The sequence below is a fragment of the Elaeis guineensis genome, chromosome 8 (assembly GCF_000442705.2).
Source record: "Elaeis guineensis isolate ETL-2024a chromosome 8, EG11, whole genome shotgun sequence".
NCBI classification, from domain to species: Eukaryota; Viridiplantae; Streptophyta; class Magnoliopsida; order Arecales; family Arecaceae; genus Elaeis; species Elaeis guineensis.
Window position 1 is genome coordinate 14,799,883 of NC_026000.2, and position 13,827 is coordinate 14,813,709.

At 37.7% G+C, this 13,827-nt stretch overlaps 1 protein-coding gene across 1 annotated transcript; it reads left to right on the plus strand.

Annotated features, from left to right (window-relative positions):
• The first annotated feature begins 4,677 nt into the window (after positions 1-4,677).
• Positions 4,678-12,320, plus strand: LOC105050219 (ribosome biogenesis protein BRX1 homolog 1). Its single transcript, XM_010930151.4, has 9 exons — positions 4,678-4,817; positions 5,308-5,500; positions 5,592-5,733; positions 6,157-6,235; positions 6,455-6,579; positions 8,949-9,050; positions 10,104-10,172; positions 10,260-10,358; positions 11,955-12,320. Exons 2-9 carry the CDS (start codon positions 5,319-5,321, stop codon positions 12,084-12,086), a joined length of 930 nt encoding a protein of 309 aa, XP_010928453.1. The 5' UTR covers positions 4,678-4,817; positions 5,308-5,318; the 3' UTR covers positions 12,087-12,320.
• The last annotated feature ends 1,507 nt before the right edge of the window (positions 12,321-13,827 follow it).

Consider the following 13,827-nt stretch of genomic DNA (forward strand, 5'->3'; position numbering starts at 1 on the left):
TTAAAACTCTTGTACACTAACAACACATGGCATCATCGACCCTGGTATAGCCATCATGTTTTTATTCAGGCTGTCTCAGATCATATATTTTTACAAAAGAAGGAAAAGGCTTGAATATAGTAACACCAAAATTCATTTTGCATCAAATGTTGTCTACTTCAGCCCCCAAGCAAGGTTTCACAATTTTTACAAAAACAATAGTATGTGAGCTAATTGGATGTTGATAATCTCATATGGTTAATATGTCTTTCTGCTGCGGTCAAATCATTTGGACATCTTAATTGTGCAAATTGTTCCGCACTATCACCGTAAATTATTTTTCTTCTTTATTGAAATTTAGATGCGTACATACCTCTCAGAAACATCAAGTATTTGCAGCGGACCTTTGTGCTTCAAAAAGTTGAACTTATGGGATGTGTCGCTAAGATTATTCAAGATATATAATAAGAAAATAGACCTTCTGCTGTATTTAAAAAATATCATAAGATACTGTATATGCTTTAAAAATATTTATCAAAAGATGAGTGGCAGCATACACTTACGCACATGCGTTAAAATACTAAGAAGAGAGAAATAGATAAATTCCAAAGATATTTAAATAGTTTAGATAAACATCGTATGATCATCTTTTTTTTGATGGACGTCCCAATATATATATGGTACCGTATGATACTTTTTGAATACCGCAGAAGATCCTGTTCCATATAATAAGTGTGCCGGTCCTCTACGGTGCAACTTTTGCACCGTAGGATGCTGTACAAAATTTGATTATAGCCACGTGAAGAGAGCTGGATCCAACGGTTCTCATAGAACTCTCCCTCAACGGATTTTAACAGCGCCAGTCTTCTCATAAAATGGGCGTTAATAACCCCAGATACATGCCCTCCGTCCTGCCGCTCGCCTTTCGCCATCTACCTCACCATCGCCACTATTATAATGAGGTTCGCATGGGTCAGCACACCTCTTGCTCGCCTCCATCATCCCCGATGAGTATAACATTGCCGCCATATCTAACTGGACAACTTTCGCCACTGATGGCGCCGCTTCCAGGTCGCCGCCCTCCATCAACTCTTTCGCTGACAACGGCCCGCCCACGTAGGACTCTTCCGGCATAGAGCGGGTGGTGAGGATGGTGGGGACAGCGGTGGCGGCTATCTTGTGGGCCTCCTTGGGAGCGGCGATGGCATGGAGTTGGGGAAAAAAAGAGAATGATATCGGCTTTTTGGATGTGGAGGGCGTAGTGGAGGATTGTGGCGAGGGCAAGGGCAGAGCGGCAGAGGTCATAGAAGGTGAGGCGGCAGCTATTAGGAGAGGATAAAGGAGGCGAAGCCAGAGCCGCATAGAGCAGCGAAGGATGTGTATCTGGGGTTAGTAATGCCGCTTTTATGAGAAGATTAGTGCCGTTAGGATTCTTTGAGGAAGGTTTTTATGAGAACTGTTTGATCTATTACTCTTCACATGGCTATAATCGAATTTTGTACACCACCCTACAGTGCAAAGTTTGCACCGCAAAGGATCTGCACCCATATAATAAACATTGTGAAGGCATAGGATGGACCTAAACCTAGAGCCTTGGTAGTTCCGAAATTTTTACCCAAAAAAAAGAGGATATTGTTATTAGGGGTGAGCATGGTCCGATTTGGACCAGTTCCTATTCAAACCTAAGCCGAATTAGTCCTAAACAGTTTGGCATTTCTAGAAACCAAACCGAATCAATAAAAGATTGAAACCAAACCAAACCAACATGATTTAAATAGTCTAATTTAGTTTAGTTTACTGGTTTATATTATTATTATTTTTGTGATTCATGAAGATTTGTTTTCTTTTCACATTATAGTTCCACCGAGAGAATTTATCAAGTAAAATGATTTAAATTGATATAAGATATTGTCATCCAACAAAATAAAATTCTTAAACAAACACTATCATTAAGGATTAAGATAAAGATCTCCAACACATTAAAAAAAAAAAATAATTCAGTAAGTCACTTAGAGTTTAAGACTAATCAACACAAAACCAAATTGATAAACAACACCATAAATCCAAAATTATTTTTTAATATATTAATACTCTAATATAAATAATATTCTAATCAATATGACGTCGTTTTATTAAAGCCGGTCCGGTTTGATTTGAGAACGATTTTATTTACCGACAAACTTAAACTAATCCAAATCTAGTTTTTATATGTCAAAAATCAACTAAATCAAATCAAATAAAATTTTAAATCAAATCAAATCTGTGGTTTGATTCGATTTTATTGGTTTGATTGGTTCAGATTTTGCTTACCCCTAGTTGGTGTCAATAGAACATAAGGAGAACAATGAACTAATATTGAATAGAATAGGAGTTGTTAATTGGTTGCGAGTTCATCTTTAGCGTTATAATATGATAGATTAAAATATAAATATGGAGATAGATGGTGCACAAAACCTCTTAAATGTCGTGGACGAATTGACTTTCGATCCTTTATTTTGTGTTTATTGACATGCATGATGTGATTTGCGTGACAATTTGAAAACATTGCCGTTGGATACTTAATTCCTTGTTTAGCATTAGAATCTAACTTGAGTTAGAAAACGTTAATTGGGGGGGGGGGGGGGGGGGGGGGGGGGGGGGGGGGCGCGGCGGTGGGGGGAATAGAAATTTTACCAAAAGCTCAAAAATTGTTTATATACTTAAAAATTGATAGGTATTGAAACAAAGAAGGTAAGATCAGCCATAGAATGTAAGTTAACGGTAAACATAGCGAAAATAAAATATATTTTTAAACAAGCAAGGATTTGCCTAAGACCCCTCTCCTATTCTTCTATTTTTTGAGGGAAAAAAAAAACCTATACCATATATCAGACCATAAGCATGCATTTGAAATTGTAATATATTTTATTATTATTCTCTTATATTTTGATTTTTGGATACATTTTGCTCAAGATACCAAGGCATAGAAGGGGTACTTGTTAACATATTTATGAAGTCTCTTAATTAAACCTTCAGTTGTATAGACCTCGGATCATAATTAGTATTGCAGACAGGGGCTCGGTCCGTCACATGAAGTATTGTCCACTCTGATCAACTATTGGTGCTCTCCACATTATTAGAACTACAACAGAGCCCTCAAGTTAAGGAAAACTTCGATGCATACAGTTCGAGGAGCCCTACAATCAGTCGAGGCGGATCTCGACCCCTACCTGACGCGTCATTGTTGCAGATAATGGCTCGACTCATCACATGAGGTATTGTCCGCTTTGGTCCATGGACCTCACGGTTTTACTCTTTAAAAGATGCCCACGTGGAAAGAATTTTTTCCTCCTTATAAGTGCGAGTTTTTTGACTCACAACCGATATGAGACTATTGATGTCCTCCATATTATTAGAACTACAACAACTAGCATCATCTTGAATCATCACAAAAATCAAATTTTCAATATTTTTACAAAGTAGATGGATTGCAATAACATTAATATAAGCTTTAAGACAAACAATGAGCCAGTCATATTTTTTTAAATTTTAATCTCCCATTACTTCATCAATTCAAGTAGAGAGATGATGAACCAGTGATATTCTCCATCCAAAATCGCTCTCCATCACCAGATTAAAATCTTTCTCCTAATCTTAGCCCTACACTCTATCTTTTCATCTTGTCCATCCATAGAAACACAACCTCAACACCAAGTTGGATTAGAGAAATCCCAACCTGAGATTCGATTGGGTTAGATTAGGGCCGAGACATTCAACCTGACCCAGCCCATTGAAGTTGTAGCTCTAATTGCTTCCCCTTGTAGTCCTTATACCCCTCATACGAGTCCGCCTCCACATCAGGGAGGAATTGAACATTTTTGGTCTTCCTTATAGCCCACAAATGATGAGTCCACCTCCACATCACGAAGGAATTGACAATGTTTGGTCCATGTGGATTTCTGGGCCTTTGGGCTCCGTTCGGTCTGGATTGACCTTCACTGGAACCTATCTCTGTACTCTGCACCCTACAGCTGGGCAAAAAAAAAAAAAAATCTTAAAAAAAAATATTTATGCACCACAGGCATTATGTGTATCGTCCATTATGTTTGGCTCACGTGCAAAACCAAGCATAGCATGAAATTTTTTTCTTTTTTTCATCGGCTCTGTGGAAACTAATCACCGCGGGCGGTGCAGCTCCGCCCGCGGTGCACAAAGTATTTCTCATCTTAAAAATTGGAGGGCCGAGAACCCTAATTTTTGTAGCCCATTTCCTTTTATGGCAGATTGGTCAGTTCCTTCTTAAAGTATATCCACTGGCAAGTCCCAACGTGCACAAAGTATTTCTCATCTTAAAAATTGGAGGGCCGAGAACCCTAATTTTTGTAGCCCATTTCCTTTTATGGCAGATTGGTCAGTTCCTTCTTAAAGTATATCCACTGGCAAGTCCCAACTGGATCAATGTTTTTCCTATTCATTAGATTGTAACTTGTAATCAAAAGGTAAAAAAAAAGGAAAAAAAAGAAAAAGAAAAGGGAAAAAGACCAGTTCTCGCACCCCCCACTCCCTTTTCTATTCTTATTGGATCGTCATGGTGCGGATGCGGGTCCGAAGTTTAGGCAATAAGTGCGGGTCGGATACGGGTAACACGGAGCTAAACCCAACCCGTTGATATTTCTTCACGAACCAGAGCCCAAAACCCTAAAACCCTAAATCCTGAGCCACCCTGGCTCGCCCATCCCTAGTCTCCCTTTAACCACTTGCCCAAATTCCGATTGATCAAATTGGACGCCGGCGCCCTCCTCTCTCTTCTTCTCCCTCTGCTACGTGAGAAACCCTAGCCCCGTCAGGGCTCGTCTTAGGTAGTCCCTGATCTTCCAAGGGTTTTTTTCTTCTTTTCCTTCTCCTAGTTTTTGTCTCCCAGCTTGTCACCTTCCCCGATTCTCGCCTTTTAATTAAATTTTTTTTTTAACGATTGAATGAATATTTATAGGTTCTTGATCGATTAACGTACTAATATGTCTCAAGTTTCTGCTCAAATTGATGAAGAAAGGCTGTTTTTTTATTTAAAATTCCGTTTTTAGGGTTTTATTTAGTAACGATAAATTGTAACACAGGTATTGTCTTTTATTTTCTTTAAGTACTCCTGCTATGCAAATCTCTTTTTCCCCGTGTATATTATTATTAAAATCTGGTTTTCCTTGGATATTGTACTAATTGCTTGGTAATTTTACAATCGAAAATCTGTCCAAACTACGAATTTTTATGACGTGAGAGACGTAATTATTTAAAATAGTATATTTTTACCTTTTCTTCCTGCTTCAATTTAGTAATAGTAAGAATTCATTCCAGTATTAGTGGGAATGGGGAAGAAGCGGAAGCATGAGGAGGCTTCAGAAGCTCCAAAGGAGAAAACCGCCCCAACGAGACCCCAGCGGACTCTTATGGGATGGAAGGAGGGGGAAGTTGAGAAGAAGAGTGATTCTCCAGTCTTCAGAAACAAAGAGAAGGTTTTAGTCACATGCTCACGGCGAATTACTTATAGGTAAGTCTGGTATAACTATACCGATGCCTAACTTTTGAAAAGTACTTTTTCTTTATGTTTTGTTTGAATATGGTTTAATTTGTATTGGTAGGTATCGACATCTGATGTTGAATGTGGTGTCTCTTCTTCCTCACTGCAAGAAAGATAGCAAGGTTGAATCTAAGGAGAGCAAAGGAGCTACCCTTAATGAGCTAATTGAGCTCAGGAACTGCTCCAGCTGCTTGTTTTTTGAGGTCCAAGCTAAATCTTTTTATTTCATATTACTTGCTTACCCAACTAATTATGTTGGAGGTTAGTGCTTTTCTGAATATCACCGTAGTGTGGCCTCTTTGTAATTAAATTCAGCAACCTTTAGGTTAGCAGCTGGAAGTGGTTGAGATCAAGGCTCTAAGCTTCCATATAAACGGTGGATGCATTACGATTCTTTCTCAAATTAATAAAAGAGAAACTTTTTCTTTTTGTTTCTTTCCTTTTTTTCCCTAACATGGCTAGAATTTTAAAGTCACTTTCTAAGCCTACGAGTTTAAGTGGTTTTGTTACATCTGATAGCTCTACACTGTCATCACTTTCTTTTTTTTAAACTTAAATGCAACCATAAATTATATTTTTTATTTTTTTTTTTATTGTTGATTCCTTGTATTATACCTGTACATCAGTGCAGAAAGCAGAAAGATCTTTACCTCTGGATGGCCAAGTCCCCAAGCGGACCATCTGTGAAATTCTTGGTCAATGCTGGTAATTACTTCCAATCACTTACATCATGTTCTTCTGCATATTATGTCAAAGGCAACATGATGTAGATTTTTCAATTACCATTGGAACTTCTGTATCAGCTGAAAGTATCTTCTCTTGATTATAAATAAGAACTCAGAAAAAATTCTGTGTTGTCTGGATACACCACAACCATCATATATTCATGCCTTGATTGAGCATATTTATTTCATTCTTTATTAGTACACACAATGGAGGAACTGAAGCTGACTGGAAATCACTTAAAAGGATCTCGCCCAATCTTAACATTTTCGACAAATTTTGATAAAGAACCTCACTGGAAGCTTCTAAAGGAGATCATAGTGCAGGTATGCTAGGTTTTCCATTCTTACCATGTGTGATGGCCTGAAGCATAATTTCAGAAATAGTTTAGAAGTTGAATCCATAATATTATTTTGATCAAGCATTTTTAAATCATGCATGCAATGGGATCTATGAAAAAATAAGAAATGAAAACATTCACTTTATTGAGCACTTTGTATCTACATACAAAACAAGGCAATAAACTCCTGTTGTGCCAAAAATCATTTTGCCCCATAAAAGTTATTGCTTGTTTTTTCTATATAATTTTGAAATAGGTATACAACTCAAACAGGTATATTGAACTGACTGACCCCTGAAAAATATAGTTTAATAGTATTAAATGAAAACATGAAGCATCAATCTATGTGTGGCAAGGAATTAGAAATCATTTATTAAAAATGCATATGTTTCTTATTTTCCTTTTGAAGTTTTATGTTATATCTTAGTAATGGTGCCGCTACTAGCATTTTGTAATTATAGTTTGTCATTTCAAAATAAAATAGAGGCTGCTTCCTTTTGACTTTTTGCATGTCCAAGGGATGTTCATTATTTTTCTGTTTGTGTAGCCTTTTTTTAATGTTTTTTCGTATTCATATTTGCTACCATCAGATGTCAGATATGCCAATGGTTTACAGTGAAACAGAACCACTGATTGACTTGAAGAAAAATCATGAATTTGGAATAGGATGAACTAATGTTTGATTTGGTGAAAATGGACCAGTGAACATGTTTCATGGTTTTCTTTTCTCAAGTACCACCAACAAATATTTGGAAGAGAACTGTTCCAGAAGTTGAAGAAACCATCAGGATTCAGCCTCATGAATAAGTTTGTTCTTTTATTTTTTGCTTTACTTGTGAGTTTTCAAAAAGGAAGTTTAGTCTTGTTGGTGTAGATAAAAGAGATCTTCCAATCTGTTGGAACCCCTATATAGGTTTAGTTGTGACATTTTCTTGGAGAAAAAGAATTTCTACCTTATGTGTGATGTCTTTTAGAAATATGTGAAAAGGAGCAGTTGAATGCTCCATTGACATTTTTGAAGTGACACATAGAAGCATTTTGCTTATTTTGAAATAGGAAAGCATGATGTACAAAGAAAACCATCACGGAATTTGTAGGGCAAATAGAATGTTTATTGTGAGGTAAGAAGAAGAACAATGTTGGCATCAAGTATGTGAAAGGCATGGTGGATTGTAACGTCAATAATCTTTTTTGTGGTGTGTGCAAATAAGTGATAAAAATCTCTACATCCCAACTTTCAGATGAGCCCAAATTTTCCATGATTGGATATTTGTATGTTCATTTTCTAGTAGTCATGAAACATAAGGAGCAAGATTTGGAGTGTTTTTTTCTAAAAAAAATATTTCTTTAACTGACTAGCAACAGCAACCTGATGTATACACTTAGGGCGCATTTGGTTCGTGACTGGAATTGGAATCAGAATTGGAATAGACTAGAATGGATATTAGAAGAAACATAACCTCTGACGTGTTTGGTTAGTGATTGGAATTGGAATCTCAATAGAATTCGATACTAGGGAAGAGTAGGGATTGAGTTTTGGGGGATTAGAGCATTCCTATTTTTCTTTGGAATCGGAAAGGAATGGGATTACCCCAACCAAACAGCTGGAATAAGAGTCACTAATTTTTATTCCCATTCCAAAGTCCAACTTTCCCCAATCAAACATGCCCTTAAAGAATCTTGTCACCACACAAATTACTCCATTTTACGAAGTATAGACTCATGTAAGAATTAAATTACATTGATAAACAACATATGGAACATATCAGAGTTATATAATACATATTTAATATAGACTACATGGACAACCATATCGAAAATCTCTTGGAGTAGAGGTGGATCATCTTTCAAAAGTATTGCCACTTGAGATGGTGACTGATAGTGAAAAACCATGAAAATTTGTTTTGTTTACGCAACAGCTGTCTTATCTTGGATTTTCTGTAATTTTAGCAATCAAAGCTGTGTTTTTTTAGATATTTTGATGTATGTTAGTGGTTGCTTCGTGATCTCATTAAAGTTCGGATCACATTTTGCTTGGATTATGATATTCTAGCTATTTGTTTCCATAGTTTTCTATCATCTTGAGATGACAGTTCTAGGCATTAAAACAAATAATAATACTGACAGTTCAGTTTGTATTGTTGCTCCCATTATGATGCACGGCAATGGTGTAATCAATATTTATTAGTGTCTCTATGATTCTGTAGCTGATGCTTGTAAGAGTTAACTTTCTTTCCTTGTGTGCATTGATTACATTATTTTGCTGCAGATGTACTGATGCATTCTGCACCTGATGTGTGCAATGGTAACATTATATTGCTGCAGATTTACTGATGCCTTTCTTTTTAACTGCAGATATTTGGAACACCAAAAGATCACAGAAAAGCTAAACCTTTCCATGACCATGTCTTTGTTTTTTCAATTGTTGATGATCACATATGGTTTCGAAATTATCAGGTGATGTGGTCATACAATGATGCTTATGATTAGTTGCTATCAATCGTTATGCAAGCAAGCAGATGCCGTGTTGGCAAGATAAACATTTTGTACACATGAAAACACCATTCAATTAATCTTGTTTTCAGATAATTTTGGAATTAGGATCCAATTGTTAAGCTTGCCAAGTGGTGTCATGTATCATATGCTGTGCTTAATCTCTTGTATGCATGCAAGTGTTATGTCTAATGGCTTCCTTATTGCTTAAGGCCTCCATCTGAGCGAGATAATGAGTTTCAAGCGTTCAATGCAAAAGCATACACACCCCCACAGCCCTGTTAACATTACCAGCAGATTTATAATTTATTTGACCTTGGACCAACCCCCCAATACTGCTGGTTGAATCTAGCTTTGGTGCAAATGCGATCAAGTGGAGCTCTCAAAAAATTAGATTAGGAAAGTTCTTAGGAAGTTATGGAAGCGAGTCTGCACAGAAATCTCATTGTGGGTGCAGCACCCTAGGCTGAAAGGTTATGGCTGCTAAACTCTCAAAATTGAAAGTGAAAGCCACATGTTCCATTTGTGCTTTTTCCTCCTGGGAGGAGCCCTAGCTCTGTTCTTAAACCTAGATGTGGAAACTTCCATAATTATCATGATACTGTGCACAGCTATTTGTGGCCAAAAGCCTTTGAAGTTTGAACCATGAACATATGGAATTTACTGATCCATTGCATGATTTTGAAGGTATGGTACCTGGTCCTTTCTTGCTAGGGATGATGTAAAATTTTACACCCTATGTCAATGTTTTCATGTTGTTTTAACCTGCACATGTTAATCACAATGAATTTAGTGGAAAAACTAAAGAGGCATGGAATAGTTACAAGTCATTTGCCTGATGTTGGATTGAGGATTATATCCCCTGTTCAAGTTTAATGAACTAGTCCTGGATGACTATGCTTTGAAGGGCGCCAAAATGCAGCTTTTGAACTGTAAAATTGTTTTCCAGATTTTTATCAATATAGGTATATATTATATATTTCAAACCTTACTTACTAAGGTCTGATGGCCATGCAGATTTCTGTTCCTCACAATGAAACAGATAAAGTGGACAGAGGAGGTTTAGACAAAATGACGCTTGTAGAGGTATCCAAGAGCTTTTTCTCAAGTTTTTAAGGCACATATCTTGACATGAATATTGGTTCAGTGATAACATGAGTTGGATGCAAATAGGTTGGTCCAAGATTTTGTTTGAATCCAATCAAGATATTTGGTGGCAGTTTTGGTGGCCCAACATTGTACGAGAACCCTTTTTATGTATCACCTAATCAGGTAGCTGTCATCTTTTACTCTGTGTTCAGATCTACCTTTTACATGATCTAAAGTTTTGGCTAGTATTTGTTATTTCATCTAAAATGTTTTGAAGGAAAAATAAGCAGAAAGCTAATACCTACAATAGAAATAAGCATGTAAACACTTGACTGGCGTTTGGTTCAAAATTGTAACATTTCATTGGACCAAAACGAGAACTGTTTTTGTTTGCACAAATTCACCTGTCATGAAGTTCTAATCAGGCTTTGGAGACTGGTTGGGGCCTGTCCATTTGAACCAAGTTTCTTGTGAGCACTCTTCTCTATTAGTGAAACGATTCCAGCTGAAATCAAAACAAAAGGACTTATTTTCCATTATATCTAGATCAGGACCTACCTTGAGCTCATGCCTAGCAAGCCTGAATTATAATGTGGTTCTATATGAATTTTTCTTTGTTCATCTTATAATCATATAAAACGGCAACTTAGCAAGGTTATATGTGTAACTCTTAGTAAGATCTGCTTCTCAAATATCACGTATATGGTTTTCAATTTGATGTTCTTTTAGCATTTTGCGCCCCTTGCAGAAGGTATGGCAGACATCTTCTTGTGTATGAGGGTTTCTGAAATACAATCTGCAGAGGTGTTGCCAAATAAATCTTTGTTTTAATTTGCTTTGACATTTACTTTCCAGGTTCACTATAGGGTCATTCTCTTTTCACTGTTTTGATAAAAACATCGAGTCCACTGAAGCGTTCACTGATCATATCGTTCTAAGGCCCTTCATATATTTTTAAGTGGATGATAGAGATTGTTTGTGATGTTTTGAGTGCTTTTCCTTTCTGCTTTTTGCTTTTCTTTTTTTTTTTTTTTTCAAAGAATCCTTTTTTTAACATGATAAGCCAGATGGCAACCATGCCTTCCTCAAATGAAAGACTGATATGCTGTAAAATGGTCTGGTTATATAATCATGAATCTGATCTTCCATAAGGTTTCACATGGTATTGCTTGCCATATATCCCTGACAGTGCTCTTACTGTAAGGATGCTCTAGAAAAAGGCATGACCCATCCTTGCAAGTAGTTCAGTTTTCATGTCCAACTGATGTGAACCACCCTGTGGGGCATTTACACAACTTGCTTTCTCACCTGGGATATTGCCCCTTATGCCCAAGGCCTCACAAGATAGACATGTTCCTCCATCCAAGCCCTTTTTGCAATTAAACATTAAGTTGTTGTGAAAATCATCCTTTGCAACTCCAGCAGATACCAGCGTTTCTAGAAATTTGTTGATCTTAACTTCATGAAGTCTTAAAGATATCATTTTCAACCTCTGCCTAAGTTACCTATTCATGTAGGCAACAGTTGTGTGCCAAGAAATAGGAGAATGCGTCTTGGTACAGATTACATTCAATTATATTGTATGATGTATGTTGATTATGATTTTATATACTCATAAGAAGTGGTGGTGATAATTGTGAAGGTAGGACGTACCAGAATGACTATAGTCCTGTTGCTTTACCCATTTTTGTATATTATTACGTTCTGGGGACTTTGTTGGTGTCTCAATATTGTTGATCTTTGAAGTTTGGTTTTTCACACTCTTTTAACTTGCATCAGGTTCGGGCACTTGAGAAGAGGAAAAAAGCTGGGAAGTATGCAAAGAAAGTCAAGGCCAAGACAAGGAGGAAGATGCATGAAATGTCAAATCCTCTGGAGCCTGACGAGTTTGCAGATATGTGGAAGGAATAAAGTTCGCCTGCCTATGTTGTTAGAGTTTAACCTATAGAAGATGTATGCATATGAAAAGCAGAATTTTTGGTTGTCTTCTTGCTTTTCAGTTCTGGGAATAGAAAAGGTGAAGGCTGGGATGCATGTTTTCTGAACTAGGAATTGAATGCATTTGGGTGAGGGGAGAAATCATGATAAGATATTCGTTTTTTGATAGAACATAAATAATATTGATTTTTATTTGCCACTAAAGAACCAGAGTCAGAGGTTCGACCCTACCCATGGAGGCTGTTTTATGATACTGCTGTAATGCACCTACGATTAGGGTAGTTCTATAGGAGCAAATTGTTCTCTGCCCTAGTTTCTCCTGCTGCTAGTAAAATTTACATAGATCTAATGCATTTAGATTATTAGCATTATTTTCCTTGTTATAATAAATCAAATATCAAACTGTTTTGAGTATCTGAATTTTTGATTCACTAAAATAGCTTGTTGAATGTCTGCTCAGAGGACATCCGTGCATGGTTGATTACCACGAACTAGTTGGTAAATCGATTATCAAGCAATATTTTCAAATTGGATTTAGCATGCGGTCTAATGTTATAGAGAGTGCAAAGTTTGGCTCATCTCTTGTCAGATTGATGATAGTCATGAAATAACATCCAGTTAAATTTCATTTCGAGTCTTTGGGCGAACTGTTAGCTATAAGCTGCTATCAACACTTGGGAAACTAATCACGAGTGGATTTGTCAGCACAAAAGGATTATGTTTTCACGTTGGACTAAACCAAACCGGCTGGGGGAGAAGTATTATTTGCCCTCCAAACTTTTTCTCAGTTTGAGTCTTTGAGACACATATAATCTTTGGGCCAAGCCTCAACATTGTTATTTGTTAAACACGAACGTGCAAATATGAGTTCTTTGAGTCTGTTCAGCTCGGATCAAGTTTAATTGGGTCAGGTCAAGTCAGTAAGCTGGCTTTTCCATGAGCACGTTTTTAGGTTCGATTTGATTCATTTCCATCCGATTCCACCGGTGCTAACAGGTACATCATCTGTGTCCATCCCCACCGGCCACCCGCGCCCTACCTCTCATGCATCTGAATGAAGCCTGCGATGCTCGGCATCCAGCAATCAAAGAAACCTAGCTCACTATTGGATCCAAATTTGCAGTTGGTCCGGTTCAGATATTGGAACTAGAGCTGTCAAAATGAGCTGGTCCAGTCCGGTCCGGCTCAGCACACAAGGGCCTAAAATTTGATGGGCAGATCCGAGTTAGGTCCAGCCAAAAAATGGGATAGTATATAGCCCAGTTCTTTAAGGATCACGGGCCGGGCCGGTCCATCAAAATATAAAAAAAAAATTAGAGCGGTCGTCAATGGCGTGGTTGGATCAAAAAGCTTAGAGTGGAAGAGAGGAGAGGGTGTAACAGTGTACCTTGTGATCGGACTCGGAGACAGCGATGTCGGTAACGAAGAGAAGGAAGGAGAGGAGCTAGGAGAGAAGGCACTACCGCAGCAGCCGCACTAGGCATAGATCAGATCAGGTGCGGTAGGAGGGCATCACTACAGTCGAATTTGACTCAGAGGTGGTGGCACCGACAATAAGGAGGAGGAAAAAGAGGGGGTTCTGCCTTTTGAGAGCTCGGAGAGGTTGGATGGGACGTCCATCGGCGCAAAGGATTTTGATTCTTATTACTAGACTCGGAAGCAGTGGCGCCAGCGAGGAGGAGGAGGAGAGGGGATCTGAGAGCCCGGAGGCTAG

Excerpts from the sequence above, each read along its gene's own strand:
- LOC105050219 (XM_010930151.4), top strand. The coding sequence starts at position 5,319 with ATGGGGAAGAAGCGGAAGCATGAGGAGGCTTCAGAAGCTCCAAAGGAG. Across the intron at positions 5,734-6,156 it reads CCAGCTGCTTGTTTTTTGAG|TGCAGAAAGCAGAAAGATCT; the intron begins GTCCAAGCTAAA and ends CCTGTACATCAG. Across the intron at positions 9,051-10,103 it reads TATGGTTTCGAAATTATCAG|ATTTCTGTTCCTCACAATGA; the intron begins GTGATGTGGTCA and ends ATGGCCATGCAG.